The sequence below is a fragment of the Ranitomeya imitator genome, chromosome 1 (genome assembly GCF_032444005.1).
Source record: "Ranitomeya imitator isolate aRanImi1 chromosome 1, aRanImi1.pri, whole genome shotgun sequence".
Taxonomy (NCBI): domain Eukaryota; kingdom Metazoa; phylum Chordata; class Amphibia; order Anura; family Dendrobatidae; genus Ranitomeya; species Ranitomeya imitator.
In genome coordinates this window covers 358,872,705-358,897,008 of record NC_091282.1, presented here as the reverse complement: position 1 = coordinate 358,897,008, position 24,304 = coordinate 358,872,705, and the positions used below count along the sequence as shown (strand labels likewise).

The window sequence follows — 24,304 nt, the reverse complement described above, 5'->3', positions numbered from 1 at the left end:
TGGAAACCCCAATGTAAGTGCTCAGATAAGAGCACAGGATAAATGTGATCCAAAATGTTATGTAAAATGTTCCCAATAAAAGCTTCAACTCAATCCACAAAAAAACAATTCCCACTCAGGTTCATCTGTCAATGGAAATATATTACACCTTACTGATACCACAAAAGGTCTGGAAAAGTGCTATGGCTCCTCACCCCTCTAAAAGAAATCCAGTGAATTCTGAGCTCCCAAATCCAAATGAACCCTTTCCTTCTGTAATGTAATTAGATTTTCTTCATTGCCCAATGGCATAAATTTCTGAGACACATCAGTGGTGTTAATATGATCACTGCACCCAGGTCTCTTGTGCGGATTTCTGCGCGCTCTTCAAATATGACAAGGCTTCTGCGCAGCAAAAATTGTGCTCTATAATTCAATGGGCACTCTCTCGGCGTACTAAGCAAAAATTGTACAACTTATTTTGAGGTCCATCTTCTTCTGTTACCCTTTGGAATTTGCAAAATTTGGGGTCAAAGCAATATTGTTATGTTAAAATATTATTTTATGCTAAATTTTCATTTTTTCCTTCCACACTACTTTAATTCCTGTGACACCCCCATAGGGTTAATAAACTTCTTGAATGTGGTTTTGAGCACTTTGAGGGGTGTAGGTTTTAAAATGGTGTAACTTTGGGGTGTTTTCTATCACATAGGCCCCTCATATTCACTTCAAATGGAAAACTGAGTAATTGATAATAAACATTATTCCTTCTAACTTCCTAGCAAAAAAAATATGTTTCAAAAAATGATGCTAATGTGAAGTAGACATGTGGTCAATGTTATTTATTAACTATTTGTGTGATATAATTAAATGTTTTAGGGGCATAAAAATTTAAAGTTTAAAAATTGCAAAAAATTTTAAAATTTGTCAAATTTTCTATGTTTTCATAAATAAAAGCAAATTGTTTTCAACCAAATTGTACCACTAAAGTGAAGTGCAGCATCTCTCGAAAAAACAGTCTGAGAATTACTACCTCATAAAGTGACACTGGTCATAATTTAAAAAATGGTCTTGTCAGGAAGGTAAAATAAGGCTGGCGGATGAAGGTATTAAAATACAAATTCTACAATACTTTGACTCATTGTAACTGTTAAAAAATAGAGAACCTTTTGTTAAATATTTTTTTTTTATCTTGTTTGAAAATCATAGTGGGTGATATTCTTCTACTTAACAAATAGGATTTGAGATGAAACTACTGTAAGTCTAAGTTTTGACCATTGGCATTGGAAGAATCAAAATAAGTCAATTGAACAATTAGTTAGAAATGTTTGCCATAAATGTAAAATATTAGTGTGAGATGAGCTTAAGTAGTTCTGTATGCAGAGTTTCTAGAAAGTTGTAGCAGTGACACACACGGTTTCATAGAAAATTAGTCGCTTAATAAAATAAGTTAAAAAAGTACTAAGATCCCATAAACTTGCATCCATTTTACTTAAATAATGTTCTCTAAGATGTTGATCAGAATTAACTGAAATATTATTTTGTGTTTTTCTACTTTAATCTAGTACACACGTCATCTTTTTAAAACTTTAATTTATCTATTATAACATTAAAAGAAAAAAAAGCAACAGATTTAATAATAACTAGCATAAAATAAAAAAGCAAGATGTATATACAGCATTTCCAGTTGCGAATACTATTACTGGGCCACCACCTCACCGCCAATGATTTTACAGGCAATTGCATGCATGATGACTTGCTATATAGACTCTGTATCTGTATGCATCATATGGGAATATTTTTAATGAGCTATAACTTTTATAGAATGGCTGTCTATTTAAAAGATGTTATTGTACCATTGTTCCATCTCCTTGCTATGCATCTTGGACAACTACGTTTGGTCAAAGTTTTGCGGCCATGATGCTTTTGCTATCTCTGTAACAAAGTTACATACGTTCATATAAAGGGCTTTATTTAATGGGATTACTTGGGATGTAATTTATCAAATTTGTAACAATATTAATTTTGTTCTAATTTCTTTATTTTTTCAGAAGCCTAATTATCGCTTCTCTGATGGATAGCAATTTGAAATTTTTTGCTACACTATGAACAGCATGGTGTTCAGACAATTGAAATCAGAGACAGATGCCTAATACTTTTATTGTAGCATCTATGACTATTTTGGGAGCTAGCACAATATTTGGGGTGCTCACCAACTTACTGATTGTCACTGTGAATTTTGTTGACAAGGTCAAAGGCAGGAAGCTCAATCCATCAGATCTCATCATGGTCACCCTTGGTTCATTTAATGTATTTTTCCAGTTTATCATGCTGATTAATGACTATGTGAGTTTCTTGGACCGTGATCTCTACAGTTCTGAACACATTTATACTTTATTTACAGTTTTGCTTATTCTGCCTATATTTTCTAGTTTCTGGTTCACAGTTTGTTTGTCAGTCTACTACTACTTGCAGATTATCATTTTCACTCACCCAGTTTTAATCCGGCTTAAACTGGGAGTTTCTCAACTCATACCAAAACTGCTTATGGCTTCCGTGTTTACTTCAGTGGCTAATGGCATACCAGCTGCCTGGTACCGGTACAAGGATCACCTTAGCTTAAACATATCTAGTAATCAAGGTTTAGAACCAACTGTGCCAAAAGTAAATGTTGTGTATATGCTCCCCAGTACTATCATTAGTAGTTCCCTTCCACTGACTCTCATTGGAATTGTCAATGGCATTATCATCAAGTCATTGCTTTCACACAGCCACAAGGAGGACAGGAATGCAAATGGAGACCTTCGACAAAGAGCAGAAGCTCGTGTACGTGCCGCTAGGACCATTGGCAGCCTCCTTCTTCTTTACATTGCATTTTATGTATCTGAGATTCTCCTTTTCACAGACACTTTTCCTAGGAATAGCCCTGGATTCTGTGCTTGTCTGATGGTAATTTATATCTATCCTCCAGCACAATCTATGGTTCTGATAACGGGAAGCCCTAAGCTGAAGCAAGTCTCCATTGCTTTACTATGGTATTTAGTAGGTAAAAAGCAGACAAAAACTATAGAGATCTTAGTTATCAAGCTCTGATGTCATCCTGATCTCATCATTACTCAGGATGGCTCTTATCAACATTTCATTTTATTATTATATCATTTTATTATTTTTATGTCAAAAGTTCAATACTACCAAATGATGTTCCAACTTCTTTTTGAAAACTCCTTTGCCTCTGCGCTGCTACGTTTATTCCATACCACACATGATCCAAAATAAATAAAAACTCTGTTAACCAAGGCCTACGACAACTATAGATCAATGGCATTCAACAATGATATGGTACCTGTGCACCTACCTCCTATTGAAGCTACTGATTAATAAAAATTGCTACTCTATAATGATTTTCTTGTTGATATTATTGAATCCATGTTTTTTTGTTGGCCATATACATTCAAATGTGTTTGTCCAGTCAACACCTATCTTCCATGACTACTTCTAAATATGTTGAAGCTTATGTTACTTGAAAACAAAATATATAATGGGTTAAATTCTACCTGTCTGCCCAAACTGGAAACTTTTAGGCTTCTCCCTATGCACATTAGAACCCCTTTGATCTGTACAGTGCAATGCCTGTGAATGCATTGTGCAGGTATTGCAACTCATATTCTTTCTGTCACGAACACCACAAGGGGTTGGTCAGCAGATGGCACAACACACACTCAATGGGATGATAAAGGAGAGAGGAAGGCCCTAACGACAAAGAATTAGGGATGAGACACCTCCTGAGCTCCAACCTGAGCCCTTACCTGCACTCCCCTAACATCCTAAGCGGTTCCTTTCCCCCGCCGCCATCATGAGCCACATCCCTCGCTGTCACCTCACACTCCCCTGTCTAGTGCACTGGCCGACAAGGGTGCTGGCCTCACCACTGCAGATGGTACAAACATAGGGTGTAGTGACAAGCACCAGACAGACAAGGTAAAAACACAGAACTTAGCTCCAGGCACCGCTGCCAAGCTCCACACTATAGAGGACATGGAAACAGGACCCCAAACTCCAGAAGTAGCTGATACAGTGCTGACACCATAGCTGCACATTCGAGGGCTGGTGTGCATAGAATTACTCTATCACCAACAGTCAGCTGATGTATCAGGTGATCATTTAAAGGATGGTGGGAGTGGTCACCACCCACATCAGCTGACCTAGCAATTCTGCAGCTGCAGCAAGCTGCCAGCAAAGAAGACTGACATTAACCCCTGCTGGCCTGAAAGGGAAAAAGCTGCATTTAAATTATAGTGGAACCAGAGCTGTCACAAATCCAAAAATGGATTGTGACACTTAAAAGGGGTCGTCTGGGGAAAACAAGTTATTACCTATCCACAGGATAGGAAATAACTTATTGATCAGTGGCGGTCCGAACACTGGGCCCCACATTGACCAGCAGAATGGGGATTTTTTTTTTCCATTAGAATGGAGCAGCAGTGTGCATGCTTGACTATAGCTCCATTCACTCCCTATGGGAAAGACAAATGCTGCACTCGGCTTTTTCTGGCAACCCCATAGAGAATGAATGGAGCGGCCTTTAGGGTATGTTCCCACATTCAGTAAATGCTTAGTGTTGGACGCTGCGTACATCTGCAGTGTCCAACCCGCAGCGTCCAGATGTTACAGCATAGCAAGAAATTCCATCTCCACTATGCATACACGGATGCCTCCAGCTTCCCTGCGGAGACGGACATATAGCGCGTCTTTCCAGAATGCAGCAATGTCTATTTATCTTGCGGAGACACTCAGTCTCCGCAAGATAAATATCACCAGTCCAATGTATTGGGCATATGGTGATTCAACACGGTTCAATGAACACATGCGGAATCCCCTGCATTCAAAAGCTGTCAGTGCCTTGGATAGAGCGGACATGTGCTGCGTCATCCAAAACGCTGCCGATTACTGACCGTGGGGACGTAGCCTCAGGCATTTGACCTGATGCTCCTTTTTGTAAAAGGGATAAAAGAGTCCTGACTTGGCTAAAAGTGTTTCTGTTCTGTTGATCAATGCAGGTCACAGCGGTTGGATCACCATGGATAAATACGTTTTTCATCTATCTATCTAACTTGTTTTCAATGCACCATACATTTAAGTCTCTGTCTTTATGAAAATACAATATATGGTTTATTAATGATTCCAATATAAAATACTTCTAATGGAATCTTGGAGAAACAAACAACATTGTATACTTATATACTTTTATATGCTCTGCCAAGCTCCTACTACTTACGGCGGCATATAAAATATTAGTCTTATCTCATCTTATTTAATCCAATTTAATATTATTGATAACTTTTCATAATTATATTAGTATGTGTAGTATTATACACATATATTAATTGGTGCCAGTAGAGACAGATAAGGTAGCTATATTACAAAGAAATCCTTAGCCAAATGACCCCCAATGTCCAATGCCTAACTATTATTATAAGGTAAATTAAGATTGACAAGCTTCAGTACCAAGAATGGATGTTTTTGCCATTAAAATGGGCACTGTAGGTGTTTTCCTGGCCTCCACTCACTGCCGACTATGCTTCCCCATTGACTTGCATTGGGTTTCGTGTTTCGGTTGATCCCCGACTTTTCGCGATAATCAGCCGATTTCACTCGACTTGACTTTTGAGATAGTCGGGTTTCGCAAAACCCGACTCGACCCTAAAAAAGTAAAAGTCGCTCAACTCTAGTAGGGACACCTTAGGGAATTCGAGGGTTTGTTAGTTTCTGTGTTTTATTTCCTGTCAAATATTTTGGTACCCTCATAAGACCCTGACAATAATTTGCTTGCATACATCTTACACTAATTTAAAGTAGTTTTAAGAGTTTAAATGTGATTAATTAAAGGTTCTAATTTAGGGGTCCATTTCTTCCGTTTTGCCTCTGACCAGCTGCAGAACCCTATGGGTGACAATGTGTTCCCATTCACATGCAATTCTGTGACAACTGATGAAATACAGACAGAGAAAGGACCATGTGTAAGAACAATATATGGACCCTTTACACTCCAATAGCACATCATAATGCACAATTCCCCCTGATTTGGAAAGGTAGTGGGCCCCATTACCTCTTAGGCCATTGTGCCACTGCAGATGTTGGACCAATGGTATATCCACCCCTGCTACATGACCAAAGTCTCTGAGTATCCAAAGCTTAAAACTCAGTCACAGGAAGACAACAGGATGAATTTTTTAAAGTTGTGGGGGGTATGGCTGGTTCAAGTATTTAGTGGGCCCAGGAAACGTGGACCACGTCACGGCAGTGGAGCAGGGAGAGGTAAGTATTTCAACTTTGCAAGTGCTGTGATCCTGAGCAAGCAGGGGGGGCCCACTCATTCGCATTGGCACTGGGACAGGGCCCCTCAAAGTACGGCGGTGTGTTTGCACGGCGGGGGTGCCTCCCACCGGCAGTGACACTTTTGCGTACTATGAGGGGCCCTGTGCCAGTGACGTCGCCAACGAGTATTCCCCCCCACCCGATGAAGGAACCTGCACTTTCATCTGCACCTTCCTCTTTGTCCCCGTGTAAGGTGGTATAGTATGCGGGAAGGGGAACCTCACTTTCAGCAGGGTCAGATTCTGGCTGTGTAGCGTGCAAGGGGAGTGTAGCGGTCTGGTTCAATGTACCAGCAGAGTCATCTAGCACTGGCTGGGCAATGGGCAGGATGAGGAGGAAACACATATATAGGCCCAAATAATAAAGTGGGCTAAATGCATTTCAAAATTGGTAACAGGACTGTTATGAACAGGATATTCAGAACCACAATGGACCTTGAAGTTCAGAGCACACAAAGTGACCTGATAACTACCAAAAACATAGGACGAACTCTGAGACGTGGGAACTCTGCTGACCGCAATCCCTAATCCTATCCAACCACACTAAAGGTAGCCGTGGAGCGCTCCTGACCAGTCCTATGCGCCTCGAGCACAGCCTGAGAAACTAGCTAGCCGTAAGAAAGAAAAATAAGCCTACCTTGCCTCAGAGAAATACCCCAAAGTAAAAGGCAGCCCCCCACATATAATGACTGTGAGTGAGATGAAAATACAAACGCAGAGATGAAATAGATTTAGCAAAGTGAGGCCCAACTTACTGAACAGACCGAAGATAGGAAAGATTGCTTTGCGGTCAACACAAAACCCTACAAACAACCACGCAGAGGGGGCAAAAAGACCCTCCGCACCGACTAACGTTACGGAGGTGCTCCCTCTGCGTCCCAGAGCTTCCAGCAAGCAAAAAAAACCAATATAGCAAGCTGGACAGAAAAAATAGCAAACAAAAATAACACAAGCAGAACTTAGCTTCTGCAGGCCACAGGAACGATCCAGGAGAAAGCAAGACCAATATTAGAACATTGACTGGAGGCCAGGATCAAAGCACTAGGTGGAGTTAAATAGAGCAGCACCTAACGACTTAACCTCATCACCTGAGGAAGGAAACTCAGAAGCCGCAGTACCACTCTCATCCACCAAAGGAAGCTCATAGACAGAACCAGCCGAAGTACCACTCACGACCACAGGAGGGAGCTTGGCCACAGAATTCACAACACAGGACTAACCAGGCGGCATTGCTTTGTTCAGTGGAGGACAACTGTAATGAGAGGCTGACACAGTGAGTAGGCCCAAATCAGTAAGTAGTCTAAATGCAGTTCAAAATTGGTAACAGTAGTAAACAGGCGGCACTGCTTTGTTCAGTGGAGGAGAACAGCAAGGAGCGGCAGACACCGTTAGTAGGCCCCAACCAAACTAGTAGGCCAAATGCAGTGTTATATTAACAACTACTTAATGAGAGCCTGAAGATCGAAGCTCAGGACAGGAAACCAGGAGAACACCTTGGAGCGGCAGACACCGTTAGTAGGCCCCAACCAAACTAGTAGGCCAAATGCAGTGTTATATTAACAACTACTTAATGAGAGCCTGAAGATCGAAGCTCAGGACAGGAAACCAGGAGAACACCTTGGAGCAGCAGACACCGTTAGTAGGCCCCAACCAAACTAGTAGGCCAAATGCAGTGTTATATTAAAAACTACTTAATGAGAGCCTGAAGATTGAAGCTCAGGACAGGAAACCAGGAGAACACCTTGGAGCGGCAGACACCGTTAGTAGGCCCCAACCAAACTAGTAGGCCAACTGCAGTGTAATATTAACAACTACTTAATGAGAGCCTGAAGATCGAAGCTCAGGACAGGAAACCAGGAGAACACCTTGGAGCGGCAGACACCGTTAGTAGGCCCCAACCAAACTAGTAGGCCAACTGCAGTGTTATATTAACAACTACTTAATGAGAGCCTGAAGATCGAAGCTCAGGACAGGAAACCAGGAGGACACCTTGGAGCGGCAGACACCGTTAGTAGGCCCCAACCAAACTAGTAGGCCAAATGCAGTGTTATATTAACAACTACTTAATGAGAGACTGAAGATTGAAGTTCGGGAAAGTAAACCTGGAGAACACCTTGGAGCGACAGACACCGTTTGTAGAACCCAACCAAACTTGTAGCCCCAGTGCAGTTTTCAAATTCCGATAAGCTGAAAACCTAACAATTGCAGCTCAGCTTTTTTAAGAGGAGGACAGCTGTATTGAGTGGCGCAGACAGACACTGGTAGTAGGCCTTACACCACAAAGTTGGCTCGATGCAGGTTTAAAAAAGGTTACATGGGTACATGGGCAGCATTGGTGTGGTCAGCGGAGGACAATTGGCAGGAGGGACCACAGACAGACTTACTAGGCCTTAAATTAAAAAAGTTGTCTCGTTGCAGGTTTTATTTGGTTACAGGGGTACACAGGCAGCATTGCTGTGGTCAGCGGAGGACAATTGGAAGGAGGGACCGCAGACAGACATACTAGGCCTAAAATAACAAAAAATTAGGCTCAATGCAGGTTTAATTAGGTTGCAGGGGTGCACAGGCAGCATTGCTGTGATCAGCGGAGGACAATTGGAAGGAGGGACCGCAGACAGACTTAGTAGGCCTAAAATAAAAAAATTAGGCTCGATGCAGGTTTAATTATGTTGCAGGGGTGCACAGGCAGCATTGGTGTGGTCAGTGGAGGACAATTGGAAGGAGGGACCGCAGACAGACTTAGTATTATTATTATTATTATTATTATTATACATTTTTATAGCGCCATTTATTCCATGGCGCTTTACATGTGAATACGGGGCAGATATAGACAATTACATTAAACATGAGCAGATAACAAGGCACACGAGTACATAAGGAGGGAGGACCCTACCCGCGAGGGCTCACAGTCTGCAGGGGGTGGGTGAGGATACACTAGGAGAGGGAAGAGCTGGCTGTGCGGCTGTTCAGTAGGTTGAGGATCACTGCAGGCTGTAGGCTTGTCGGATGAGATGAGTCTTCAGGTTCTTTTTGAAGGTTTCTATGGTAGGCGCAAGTCTGATGTGTTGGGGTAGAGAGTTCCAGAGTATGGGGGAAGCACGGGAGAAGTCTTGGATGCGGTTATGGGAAGAAGAGATGAGAGGGGAGTAGAGAAGGAGGTCTTGGGAGGATCGGAGGTCGCGTGTAGGTAGGTACCGGGAGACCATGTCACAGATGTATGGAGGAGACAGGTTGTGGATGGCTTTGTATGTCAGTGTGAGGGTTTTGAACTGGAGTCTCTGGGCGATAGGAAGCCAGTGAAGGGCTTGACACAGGGGAGAGGCTGGGGAATAGCAGGGGGACAGGTGGATTAGTCGGGCAGCAGAGTGTAGGATGGATTGGAGTGGTGCCAGAGTGCTAGAGGGGAGTCCAGAGAGTAGGAGGTTGCAGTAGTCGAGGCGGGAGATGATAAGGGCATGCACTAGCGTTTTTGCAGTGTTGCGGTCAAGGAAAGTAGGCCTAAAATAAAAAAATTAGGCTCAATGCAGGTTTAATTATGTTGCAGGGGTGCACAGGCAGCATTGGTGTGGTCAGCGGAGGACAATTGGAAGGAGGGACCGCAGACAGACTTAGTAGGCCTAAAATTAAAAAAATTAGGCTCGATGCAGGTTTAATTAGGTTGCAGGGGTACACAGGCAGCATTGGTGTGGTCAGCGGAAGACAATTGGAAGGAGGGACCGCAGACAGACTTAGTAGGCCTAAAATAAAAAAATTTGGCTCGATGCAGGTTTAATTATGTTGCAGGGGTGCACAGGCAGCATTGGTGTTGTCAGCAGAGGACAATTGGAAGGAGGGACCGCAGACAGACTTAGTAGGCCTAAAATAAAAAAAATAGGCTCGATGCAGTTTTAATTATGTTGCAGGGGTGCACAGGCAGCATTGGTGTGGTCAGCGGAGGACAATTGGAAGGAGGGACCGCAGACAGACTTAGTAGGCCTAAAATAAAAAATTAGGCTCAATGCAGGTTTAATTATGTTGTAGGGGTGCACAGGCAGCATTGGTGTGGTCAGCGGAGGACAATTGGAAGGAGGGACCGCAGACAGACTTAGTAGGCCTAAAATTAAAAAATTAGGCTCGATGCAAGTTTTATTAGGTTACAGGGGGTCACAGGCAGCATTGGTGTTGTCAGCGGAGGACAATTGGAAGGAGTGTCTGACACAGTTAGTAATCCAAAATAATAAATACATGTTAATGTCGCGCCAAAAAAATAAATAAATAAACAGGTGGCATACCTAGGTACAGAGGTGGGCTCCTCTGCTGACTTGCAGGCATTGGTATTTGGCGCAAAGTATTAACTGGTGTAAATGTAGGACAGGGCCCCTGAATATTTTTACTAGCATCATACATGTCAACAAATTGTTATGGGAAGTGCCATTGAAGGATTTAACCGCATAGACTAAACAGTGGTGGAGCAGTGAGAGATAATTTTGCAAGTGGTAGAGCACTGTTTGAGCTGGGGGGAACACTCTCTCGTGGGCGGCGATACTGGCCCAGGGCCCCTCATGTTACAACGGTGTGTCTGACGTTGGGTGCGCACCACCACCGCCATAGACACTTCATTGTACTATGAACCAGGGATTCAAGCTTCAGGAGGCTAATTTGCATATTCCAGGTGCCTTCTGGGAGAAGCGAAGTCTCCCTAAGCTAGAAGATCGTTGGGTACAGCCGGGACCAGCTGCTTCGAAAGCATCACCAAACCAGGGATTCAAGCTTCAGGAGGCTAATTTGCATATTCCAGGTGCCTTCTGGGAGAAGCGAAGTCTCCCTAAGCTAGAAGATCGTTGGGTACAGCCGGGACCAGCTGCTTCGAAAGCATCACCAAACCAGGGATTCAAGCTTCAGGAGGCTAATTTGCATATTCCAGGTGCCTTCTGGGAGAAGCGAAGTCTCCCTAAGCTAGAAGATCGTTGGGTACAGCCGGGACCAGCTGCTTCGAAAGCATCACCAAACCAGGGATTCAAGCTTCAGGAGGCTAATTTGCATATTCCAGGTGCCTTCTGGGAGAAGCGAAGTCTCCCTAAGCTAGAAGATCGTTGGGTACAGCCGGGACCAGCTGCTTCGAAAGCATCACCAAACCAGGGATTCAAGCTTCAGGAGGCTAATTTGCATATTCCAGGTGCCTTCTGGGAGAAGCGAAGTCTCCCTAAGCTAGAAGATCGTTGGGTACAGCCGGGACCAGCTGCTTCGAAAGCATCACCAAACCAGGGATTCAAGCTTCAGGAGGCTAATTTGCATATTCCAGGTGCCTTCTGGGAGAAGCGAAGTCTCCCTAAGCTAGAAGATCGTTGGGTACAGCCGGGACCAGCTGCTTCGAAAGCATCACCAAACCAGGGATTCAAGCTTCAGGAGGCTAATTTGCATATTCCAGGTGCCTTCTGGGAGAAGCGAAGTCTCCCTAAGCTAGAAGATCGTTGGGTACAGCCGGGACCAGCTGCTTCGAAAGCATCACCAAACCAGGGATTCAAGCTTCAGGAGGCTAATTTGCATATTCCAGGTGCCTTCTGGGAGAAGCGAAGTCTCCCTAAGCTAGAAGATCGTTGGGTACAGCCGGGACCAGCTGCTTCGAAAGCATCACCAAACCAGGGATTCAAGCTTCAGGAGGCTAATTTGCATATTCCAGGTGCCTTCTGGGAGAGGCGAAGTCTCCCTAAGCTAGAAGATCATTGGGTACAGCCGGGACCAGCTGCTTCGAAAGCATCACCAAACCGCGCGCCTTACGGCACGCAAATTTTTGCCTGTAGGACATTATTGCAAGAGAGCTTGGCTGAGTAGATTACACAAGAAGGAAAACACACAGCAAGTCAGCAGGATCTAGGAGCAACATGGCAGATGTGACAACCTACATGGTGAGCTGCAGCATGTGCTACATGTTCACAGATCGACCAGAAGAAGAATCCAATTTCACCTGTCAGAAGTGTAGACTAGTGGCCCTTTTAGAAGAAAAGGTGCGGGGTCTGGAAGAAAGAATAGCAACTTTGAAACTCATCAAAGAGAATGAAGACTTTCTAGACAGAACAGAAGCATCTCTACTGGTCACAGAAGGTGCAAAAAGTGTCAGAGAACCTCCAAAAGCAGATGAGTGGAAGCATGTGACCAAAAGAAGCAAGAAGACCATGGAGAAATCACCAACCACACAACTGAAGAACCGATATCAAATCTTTGTAGAGGATGAAGATGGCACACCTAAGAATGAAGCAATACCAGCAAGCAAAAAAGAAAAGGGCACACAGCATCAAGTGACAGCAAAAAGTACAGCCAAGAAGCAACGAAGAGTGGTGGTGGTGGGAGACTCACTACTGAGAGGCACCGAAGCAGCCATCTGCAGACCGGACATAACTGCAAGAGAAGTATGCTGCCTTCCAGGTGCGATGATCAAGGATGTGACCGATAGGATACCAAAGCTCTTCAGCTCCAAGGACGTCCACCCATTTCTTCTGATACATGTTGGCACCAATGACACGGCAAGGAAGGACCTACCGACAATCTGCAAGGACTTTGAAGAGTTGGGGAAGAAAGTAAAGGAACTGGATGCACAGGTAGTTTTTTCTTCTATCCTTCCAGTAGACGGGCATGGCACCAGGAGATGGAACAGGATCCTTGATGCAAACAACTGGCTAAGACGATGGTGCAGACAACAAGGATTTGGATTCCTGGACCACGGTGTGAATTACTGGTATGATGGACTCCTCGCCAGAGACGGACTACACCTCAACAAACCTGGGAAACACACATTCGCCAGAAGACTCGCTACACTCATCAGGAGGGCGTTAAACTAGAAGAAGAGGGGACGGGAAGAAAAACATTAGACTCGAACAAAGACGACCCAGGAAAACATAATCAGAAGGGAGGTAAGAACATTTCTAAAACAATCCACAGTGAGGAGATTGGAACAAAACAAAATCCTCTAAACTGCATGCTCGCAAACGCCAGAAGCCTGACAAACAAGATGGAAGAACTAGAAGCAGAAATATCTACAGGTAACTTTGACATAGTGGGAATAACCGAGACATGGTTAGATGAAAGCTATGACTGGGCAGTTAACTTACAGGGTTACAGTCTGTTTAGAAAGGATCGTAAAAATCGGAGAGGAGGAGGGGTTTGTCTCTATGTAAAGTCTTGTCTAAAGTCCACTTTAAGGGAGGATATTAGCGAAGGAAATGAGGATGTCGAGTCCATATGGGTCGAAATTCATGGAGGGAAAAATGGTAACAAAATTCTCATTGGGGTCTGTTACAAACCCCCAAATATAACAGAAACCATGGAAAGTCTACTTCTAAAGCAGATAGATGAAGCTGCAACCCATAATGAGGTCCTGGTTATGGGGGACTTTAACTACCCGGAGATTAACTGGGAAACAGAAACCTGTGAAACCCATAAAGGCAACAGGTTTCTGCTAATAACCAAGAAAAATGATCTTTCACAATTGGTGCAGAATCCAACCAGAGGAGCAGCACTTTTAGACCTAATACTATCTAATAGACCTGACAGAATAACAAATCTGCAGGTGGTTGGGCATTTAGGAAATAGCGACCACAATATTGTGCAGTTTCACCTGTCTTTCACTAGGGGGACTTGTCAGGGAGTCACAAAAACATTGAACTTTAGGAAGGCAAAGTTTGAACAGCTTAGAGATGCCCTTAATCTGGTAGACTGGGACAATATCCTCAGAAATGAGAATACAGATAATAAATGGGAAATGTTTAAGAACATCCTAAATAGGCAGTGTAAGCGGTTTATACCTTGTGGGAATAAAAGGACTAGAAATAGGAAAAACCCAATGTGGCTAAACAAAGAAGTAAGACAGGCAATTAACAGTAAAAAGAAAGCATTTGCACTACTAAAGCAGGATGGCACCATTGAAGCTCTAAAAAACTATAGGGAGAAAAATACTTTATCTAAAAAACTAATTAAAGCTGCCAAAAAGGAAACAGAGAAGCACATTGCTAAGGAGAGTAAAACTAATCCGAAACTGTTCTTCAACTATATCAATAGTAAAAGAATAAAAACTGAAAATGTAGGCCCCTTAAAAAATAGTGAGGAAAGAATGGTTGTAGATGACGAGGAAAAAGCTAACATATTAAACACCTTCTTCTCCACGGTATTCACGGTGGAAAATGAAATGCTAGGTGAAATCCCAAGAAACAATGAAAACCCTATATTAAGGGTCACCAATCTAACCCAAGAAGAGGTGCGAAACCGGCTAAATAAGATTAAAATAGATAAATCTCCGGGTCCGGATGGCATACACCCACGAGTACTAAGAGAACTAAGTAATGTAATAGATAAACCATTAATTCTTATTTTTAGGGACTCTATAGCGACGGGGTCTGTTCCGCAGGACTGGCGCATAGCAAATGTGGTGCCAATATTCAAAAAGGGCTCTAAAAGTGAACCTGGAAATTATAGGCCAGTAAGTCTAACCTCTATTGTTGGTAAAATATTTGAAGGGTTTCTGAGGGATGTTATTCTGGATTATCTCAATGAGAATAACTGTTTAACTCCATATCAGCATGGGTTTATGAGAAATCGCTCCTGTCAAACCAATCTAATCAGTTTTTATGAAGAGGTAAGCTATAGGCTGGACCACGGTGAGTCATTGGACGTGGTATATCTCGATTTTTCCAAAGCGTTTGATACCGTGCCGCACAAGAGGTTGGTACACAAAATGAGAATGCTTGGTCTGGGGGAAAATGTGTGTAAATGGGTTAGTAACTGGCTTAGTGATAGAAAGCAGAGGGTGGTTATAAATGGTATAGTCTCTAACTGGGTCGCTGTGACCAGTGGGGTACCGCAGGGGTCAGTATTGGGACCTGTTCTCTTCAACATATTCATTAATGATCTGGTAGAAGGTTTACACAGTAAAATATCGATATTTGCAGATGATACAAAACTATGTAAAGCAGTTAATACAAGAGAAGATAGTATTCTGCTACAGATGGATCTGGATAAGTTGGAAACTTGGGCTGAAAGGTGGCAGATGAGGTTTAACAATGATAAATGTAAGGTTATACACATGGGAAGAGGGAATCAATATCACCATTACACACTGAACGGGAAACCACTGGGTAAATCTGACAGGGAGAAGGACTTGGGGATCCTAGTTAATGATAAACTTACCTGGAGCAGCCAGTGCCAGGCAGCAGCTGCCAAGGCAAACAGGATCATGGGGTGCATTAAAAGAGGTCTGGATACACATGATGAGAGCATTATACTGCCTCTGTACAAATCCCTAGTTAGACCGCACATGGAGTACTGTGTCCAGTTTTGGGCACCGGTGCTCAGGAAGGATATAATGGAACTAGAGAGAGTACAAAGGAGGGCAACAAAATTAATAAAGGGGATGGGAGAACTACAATACCCAGATAGATTAGCGAAATTAGGATTATTTAGTCTAGAAAAAAGACGACTGAGGGGCGATCTAATAACCATGTATAAGTATATAAGGGGACAATACAAATATCTCGCTGAGGATCTGTTTATACCAAGGAAGGTGACGGGCACAAGGGGGCATTCTTTGCGTCTGGAGGAGAGAAGGTTTTTCCACCAACATAGAAGAGGATTCTTTACTGTTAGGGCAGTGAGAATCTGGAATTGCTTGCCTGAGGAGGTGGTGATGGCGAACTCAGTCGAGGGGTTCAAGAGAGGCCTGGATGTCTTCCTGGAGCAGAACAGTGTTGTATCGTGCAATTATTGGGTTCTGTAGAAGGACGTAGATCTGGGTATTTATTATGATGGAATATAGGCTGAACTGGATGGACAAATGTCTTTTTTCGGCCTTACTAACTATGTTACTATGTTACTATGTTACTATGAGGGACCCTGTGCCAGTGCCGTCGCACAAAAGTGGGCACACCCACCTCTTCAGACAAACAGCACTCTCACGGGTGCTTGCGCCAAGTGGTGACTGACCACGGCCCCGTGGGGGGAGTCGGCCCATTTAGGGAGGTTTAAAAATGTCGTATGCTGGACATACAGCAGCTGCAAATTGAGAAATTGGAACAGTCAGTAAGACCAGTCCAAAAGCAAGACCTTTTTACAGGAAAGCTAGGTGTCAGCCGGGAAAGGTGGGGCAAAATAATTAGAAATCCATGAATGGTTCATTTTAATGAAGGTTACATCATCAACATTTTGGGTAGCCAGACGAGTCCTTTTTCGGTCAGTATTGAACCAGCAGCACTGAATACTCTTTCTGATAGCACACTAGCTGCTGGGCAAGCAAGCTCCTGCAATGCATATTCTGCCAATTCAGGCCAAGTGTCTATTTTGGATGCCCAGTAATCAAATGGGAATGACGGGTGAGGGAGAACATCGATAAGGGAGGAAAAATAGTTTGTAACCATACTGGACAAATGTTGTCTCCTGTCACTTTGAATTGATGCTGCAGTACCTGTCTGCGGTCATTGCGAAATCATTCCACAACCTGGTCAGAAAACCCCTCTGTCCAACGCCACTTCTGATTTGTGCACCTCTAACACCTCTGCCATGTTGCCCCCTGCAGCTTGTGTGAGAACCATCACCGTCGCTGTGTGCTGGGAATGCCTGAACCAAACGGTCTACAAGCGTTGCTTGTTTGGTTGCCAATATTTGTTCAAGGTTCTCATGTGGCATAATATTTTGTAATTTCCCTTATAGCGTGGATCCAGGAGGCAGGCCAACCAGTAATCGTCATCGGTCATCATTTTTATAATGCGGGGTCCCTTTTTAGGATACGCAAGGCATAATCCGCCATGTGGGCCAATGTTCCAGTTGTCAATTTACTGCTTGTGCTGGGTTGAGGAGCACTTTCTAGCAAATCAACGTCACTTGTCTCCCTCAAAAACCCTGAACTTGTCCTTGCAACGCCACCAGTTTGTATTGCCCCCTGAGAAGCTTCCTCATCAAAAAAGTATTCATCCCCATCATCCTCCTCGTCCTCCTCCTCTTCACCCGCCACCTCGTCCAGTAGACTTCCCTGACCAGACAATGGCTGACTGTCATCAAGGCTTCCCTCATCCTCGGCTGCAGACGCCTGCTCCTTTATGTGCGTCAAACTTTGCATCAGCAGACACATTAGGGGGATGCTCATGCTTATGATGGCGTCGTCTGCACTAACCAGGCGTGTGCATTCCTCAAAACACTGAAGGACTTAACACAGGTCTTGTAGCTTCGACCACTGTACACCTGAAAACTCCATGTCTGCCATCCAACTGCCTGCCCGTGTATGTGTATCCTCCCACAAATACATAACAGCGCGCCTCTGTTCGCACAGCCTCTGAAGCATGTGCAGTGTGGAGTTCCACCTTGTTGCAACGTCGATGATTAGGCAGTGCTGGGGAAGCTTCAAAGATCGCTGATGGTTCTGCATATGGCTGGAGTGTACGGGTGAATGGCGGATGTGCGAGCAAAGTCTGCGCACCTTCAGGAGCAAGTCGGGTAACCCCGGATAACTTTTCAGGAAGCACTGCACCACCAGGTTCAAGGTGTGAGCCAGGCAAGGAATGTGTTTCAGTTGTGAAAGGGCTATGGCAGCCATAAAATTCCTTCCGTTATCACTGACTACCTTGCCTGCCTCAAGATGTACACTGCCCAGCCATGACTGAGTTTCTTGCTGCAAGAACTCGGACAGAACTTCCCCGGTGTGTCTGTTGTCGCCCAAACACTTCATTTCCAACACAGCCTGCTGACGCTTGCCACTAGCTGTTCCATAATGGGACACCTCAGGTGCAACAGTGGCAGCTGCAGATGGAGAGGTCGTGCGACTGCGGTCTGTGGACGAGCTCTCGCTTCTGCTGGAGGACGAGGAGGAGGGGTGGCGAACGCCTACAGCCAACTGTTTCCTACACCGTGGGCTAGGCAGAACTGTCCCAATCTGGCTGACCCCTGTGGACCCTGCATCCACCACATTAACCCAGTGTGCCGTGATGGACACGTAACGTCCCTGGCCATGCCTACTGGTCCATGCATCTGTTGTCAGGTGCACCTTTGTGCTCACAGATTGCCTGAGTGCATGGACGATGCGCTCTTTAACATGCTGGTGGAGGGCTGGGATGGCTTTTCTGGAAAAAAAAGTGTCGACTGGGTAGCTCGTAGCGTGGTACAGCGTAGTCCATCAGGGCTTTGAAAGCTTCGCTTTCAACTAACCGGTAGGGCATCATCTCTAACGAGATTAGTCTAGCAATGTGGGCATTCAAACCCTGTGTACGCGGATGAGAGGATGAGTACATCCTTTTCCTAACGAGAGTCTCTTGTAGGGTGAGCTGGACTGGAGTGCTGCATATGGTCGAACTAGCGGGGGTGATGGTGGACATGGCAGACTGAGAGAGGGTTGGTGATGGTATTCTTGCAGTTGGCCTACATACAGTGTTTCCCACCACGAACCTGGTGATTCCCTGACTGCTTTGGCCTTGCGATGAAACCTCCACATTTGCTGCAGGTGGTGTGGTAAATGGTGGGCTTACAGTGAGGGAAGGAATGTAGCGTTGCTGACTAGTTTCATTGTGAGAGGGTGCAACAACATTAAGGGACATTTGGTAGTTAGTCCAGGCTTGCCAGTGCATGGTGGTTAAATGTCTACGCATGCAACTTGTATTTAGATTTTTTACATTCTGACCTCTGCTGAAGGTCCTTGAGCATTTCTTACAGATGACTTTGCACTGATCATTTAGATCTTGTTTAAAAAAGTGCCAGACTGCAGTCTTCCTACTATCGGATACCTTTTCAGGCATTGCACACTGAGCTACTTTAACTGGATGGCCACGCTGTCCTACAACTGTTTTAGGTTTTGACACACATTTTTGGCCAGATACGGGACTGCCAGATGGAAGCTGTTGCGAAGTTGATGCCTGCTGCGGCTCCTCCTCCTCTGCTTGAGAGCTACTGCCGGCGGCACCCTGTTCCCCCAATGGCTGCCAATCGGGGTCAACAACTGGGTCATCTATCACCTCCTTTTCTATGTCCTGTGCACCTTCCTCTGTGTCACCGTGTAAGCCGGTACTATAGCGTTCATGACGGGGCTCTATAGTCTCATCAGGGTCAGATTCAGGATCAGTACACTGCGAGGGCAATGTTGTGATCTGGGTCAAAGGAGCAGCATAATAATCTGGCTGTGGCTGTGCATCTGTGCACTCCATGTCCGATTCATCTTGTAATGGGCATGGCCTGTTAACAATTTCCCTTTCTAACCCAGGCACGGTATGTGTAAAGAGCTCCATGGAGTAACCCGTTGTGTCGCCTGACACATCCTTCTCTGTTGTTCTGGGTGAAGAACACAAGGAAGCGACTTGTTCCTGACCAGGAACATCCACTGACGACGCGCTGCTTTTACATTTTGCACTTTCCGAAGAGGAGGCGAAAGAGCTAGAGGCAGAGTCAGCAAGGAAAGCCAAAACTTGTTCCTGCTGCTCCAGCTTTTAAAAGCGGTTTTCCTACTCCCAGAAAAGTGAGCGTTCGAGGCCTTGTGTAGCCAGACAATGATGCTGGCTCAACAACTCAAGACTTAGATGCTATATTGCTTTTTCCACGACCACCTGATGCTCCAACACCACTACCATCATTACCAGCTGGCAATGACTGCCCACGGCCATGACCTCTTCCATCAGACTTCATCATTCTTGGAAAAATGTAACCAAACTAACAAACTATATATGGTACTATAAAACCAGTTAGAAGGTGTACGCAAAATTGTTGTGAATTTAAATCTCCCTTGATAGGTGTGTGAGACTGCAGGGAAAATCAGGCCCACTGTATTACAGTACACAGCTTCAGTGGCAGACAGTGGCTGACAGATATGCCACAAACAGGACTGACGCAGATGCACACATTGGCAATATAAATCTCCCTCTTTATGTGTGGGAGACAGCAGAAAAATCAGGCCCACTGTATTACACTACACAGTTTGATTGGCAGAAAGAAGCTGACAGATATGCCACTAACAGGACTGACGCAGATGCACATATTGGCAATATAAATCTCCCTCTTTATGTGTGGGAGACAGCAGAAAAATCAGGCCCACTGTATTACACTACACAGTTTGATTGGCAGAAAGAGGCTGGCAGATATGCCACTAACAGGACTGATGCAGATGCACAGATTTGACAATATTAATCTCCCCTTTTTTATATGGAAGACTAGTGAATAAATCAGGCCCACTGTATTACAGTATAGTTTCTGTGACAGAAAATGACTGACAGATACCACAGACAGGACTGGCACAGATGCACAGATTTGCCAATATTAATCTCCACCTTTTTTAGTGAATAAATCAGGCCCACTGTATTACAGTATAGTTTCTGTGCCAGAAAATGACTGACAGATACCACAGACAGGACTGGCGCAGATGCACAGATTTGCCAATATTAAGCTCCCCTTTTTTATATGGGAGACTAGTGAATAAATCAGGCCCTCTGTATTACAGTATAGTTTCTGTGGCTGAAAATGACTGACAGATACCGCAGACAGGACTGGCACAGATGCGCAGATTTGCCAATATTAATCTCCCCTTTTTTTCTATGGGAGACTAGTGAATAAATCAGGCCCACTGTACTGCAGTATAGTTTCTGTGGCAGAGAATGACTGACAGATACCACAGACTGGACTGGCACAGATGCACAGATTTGCCAATATTAATCTCCCCTTTTTTATATAGGAGACTAGTGAATAAATCAGGCCCACTGTTTTACAGTATAGTTTCTGTGGCTGAAAATGACTGACAGATACCACAGACAGGACTGGCACAGATGCAGATTTGCCAATATTAATCTCCCCTTTTTTTATATATGGGAGACTAGTGAATAAATCAGGCCCACTGTATTACAGTATAGTTTCTGTGGCAGAAAATGACTGACAGATACCACAGACAGGACTGGCGCAGATGCACAGATTTGCCAATATTAAGCTCCCCTTTTTTATATGGGAGACTAGTGAATAAATCAGGCCCTCTGTATTACAGTATAGTTTCTGTGGCTGAAAATGACTGACAGATACCACAGACAGGACGGGCACAGATGCACAGATTTGCCAATATTAATCTCCCCTTTTTTTATATATGGGAGACTAGTGAATAAATCAGGCCCACTGTATTACAGTATAGTTTCTGTGGCAGAAAATGACTGACAGATACCACAGACAGGACTGGCACAGATGCACAGATTTGCCAATATTAATGTCCCCTTTTTTTATATGGGAGACTAGTGAATAAATCAGGCCCACTGTATTACAGTATAGTTTCTGTGGCAGAAAATGACTGACAGACACCACAGACAGGACTGGCGCAGATGCACAGATTTGCCAATATTAATCTCCCCTTTTTTATATGGGAGACTAGTGAATCAGTCAGGCCCACTGTATTACAGTATAGTTTCTGTGGCAGAAAATGACTGACAGATACCACAGACAGGACTGGCGCAGATGCACAGATTTGCCAATATTAATCTCCCCTTTTTTTATATGGGAGACTAGTGAATAAATCAGGCCCGCTGTATTACAGTATAGTTCCTGTGGCAGAAAATGACTGACAGATACCAGAGACAGGACTGGCGCAGATGCACAGATTTGCCAATATTAATCTCCCCTTTTTTTATATGGGAGACTAGTGAATAAATCAGGCCCACTGTATTACAGTATAGTTTCTGTGGCAGAAAATGACTGACAGAGATACCACAGACAGGACTGGCGCAGATGCACTGATTGGCAATAAAAATCTCCCTTTCTAGGTGTGGGACAGTGCAGAAAAATACAGGCCCACTGTTTTACACTACACAGTCTCAGGGGCAGAAAGTGGCTTGAAGATATATAAAAAAATAAATAAAAAAAGGGACTGTACTACAATTACTATCTCCCTACAATAATCTCAGAAAAGTATGGCAAGCAGCAATAAAAAGGACTGCTGCACACAAAAATGTGGACAAACAAACAAGATAGCTGTGCAGAAAGGAAGGAGCAACAGGATTTGTGCTTTGAAAAAAGCAGTTGGTTTGCACAGCGGCGTACAAACAGCAATGAGGCTATCAGGGAGACTTCTGGGGCAGCCCAATAAGCTACAGAGCTGATGAAGAAAAATCTAGCCTCCACTGTCCCTGCAAAGAAAAGGTGGTGTTGGATAGTGGAAATTGCTACAGCACAAGCAGTTGGGGGTTAATGTACCCTGCCTAATGCTATCCCTGCTTCTAACGAAGCGGCAGCAACCTCTCCCTATGCTCAGATCAGCAGCAGTAAGATGGCGGTTGGCGTGCATACCCCTTTATAGCCCCTGTGACGCCACAGAAAGCAAGCCAATCACTGCCATGCCCTTCTCTAAGATGGTGGGGACCAGGACCTATGTCATCATGCGGCCCACACTCTGCGTCCACCTTCATTGGCTGAGAAATGGCACTGAACGCGTCATATGAAACGCAACTTTGGCGCGAACATCGCGTACCACATGGCCGATCCCACGCTGGGATCAGATCGGGTTTCATGAAACCCGACTTTGCCCTTTGCCAAAAGTCGGCGACTTATGAAAATGACCGATCCGTTTCGCTCAACCCTAGTAACCACTATTGATATTAATGAGAAATGCACCAAGCACAGACAAAATTGATTCTATAGCTTTTGCTACAAGTCATATTTTTGCTTCATTAATAGAAATCAGAACTACATAGAGATACACTGGGATTATAACAAAGGGAATGTAAAATACAACTGGGAATCCAATAGTATAACAGGGGTTACTGCCTAGAACAATCCAAAGCTATAATTTGTAAATGCTATGGGGGGAGAGGGAAATCTGAATGTGTAATTGTTCCCAAGCATACGCACAGGGGTTTGTCTGTGTCCATATATATAGAAATCAATGTAATTGTGTTTGTGTAGAAGATTTCTAAATGGAGAACAGAGACATAACTTCACAGAAACTTCAGGCAGAGGTGAGGGTCAATGATATGCCTGACATATGCCTTTGAAACGCCTAGGCTGGTAATAATACTTAGGTGAATCTTTCAAATGACTACATGCCCCAAAGTCACCTTTGCACATGTGATTTCCACTTTTTGCAAATGTCCTCTATCTTGATGTGATATTTATTGTAATTCACATCATTATCAGGGGTATAGTTAAGAATTGCAGTGGTATCAGTCCCTCCTAAGCTTTGGTGTGGTGCCTAGGTGGGATAGTGGAGCTATCTAAAGGCTCGTATGCCAATTCTGAAGACATGGCTAGGTCGATAAGGAGACCGGCTACAGATCTTGCACTGGAGCCAATAACATTTGCCTTTGGTCCTTATCATCGTAACACTCAGTTTCTTTAAAAGGTATTTGCAAAATAGACATAGGTGATCTGTATATAAAAATTTGATGTCGTATTTTTTACCTATACTTGTATAGGTACAAAAGGATGGCATGGCCATTGTTCCATGCAATTATACTGTATGTCTAGCAGTACATTGCATAGTTTTTTTTTAATAAAACTTGATAAATTCAAAAACCTGAGGTTAATTTTCTATTTTTAGTCCCTTAAGAAACACAAAATTTAACATTGTATTGTGTGGAAAAAAACTGTTCTATATTATCAAAAAGAAATCTTAACAAATCTGCACTTCCACTTTTGCTTATGTCTTTTCGTGATGGGCTATGAGTAAATGTGTATTTTTGTAAAGTAGGTAGTGGTAGAATGTAAACTATATTGTGTCTATTCCCTTTAAGTTATAAAGGGACATTAGCAGTTAGATTACCACAATCAGTAAGTTATAGCATATTCCAGCAATATACCATCATTTACAGTAGTGCTAAACACTATTAAAACTTGAGTTTTCAGTAGCACACTGCTCTGCTCCACAGTCTCACTTCCTCGTTGCTGAGGAACAAAGACTTCTCCTTGAGTGGTAGTTCTAGTTAAGTAGCTTTGTCATTCTGATAATCTTCTGCTTGCTACTGTGAGACATCACCAGTCTGTCAGTGCTA

The 24,304-nt window shown here is 43.8% G+C and overlaps 1 protein-coding gene across 1 annotated transcript; it reads left to right on the top strand.

Moving 5' to 3' along the window:
• The first annotated feature begins 2,124 nt into the window (after nt 1–2,124).
• On the top strand, nt 2,125–3,072 carry LOC138657784 (taste receptor type 2 member 40-like). The gene has a single exon (XM_069745444.1). It carries the CDS (start codon nt 2,125–2,127, stop codon nt 3,070–3,072), a length of 948 nt encoding a protein of 315 aa, XP_069601545.1.
• The last annotated feature ends 21,232 nt before the right edge of the window (nt 3,073–24,304 follow it).

Coding starts and splice junctions, on each gene's coding strand:
- LOC138657784 (XM_069745444.1), top strand. CDS start 2,125: ATGCCTAATACTTTTATTGTAGCATCTATGACTATTTTGGGAGCTAGC.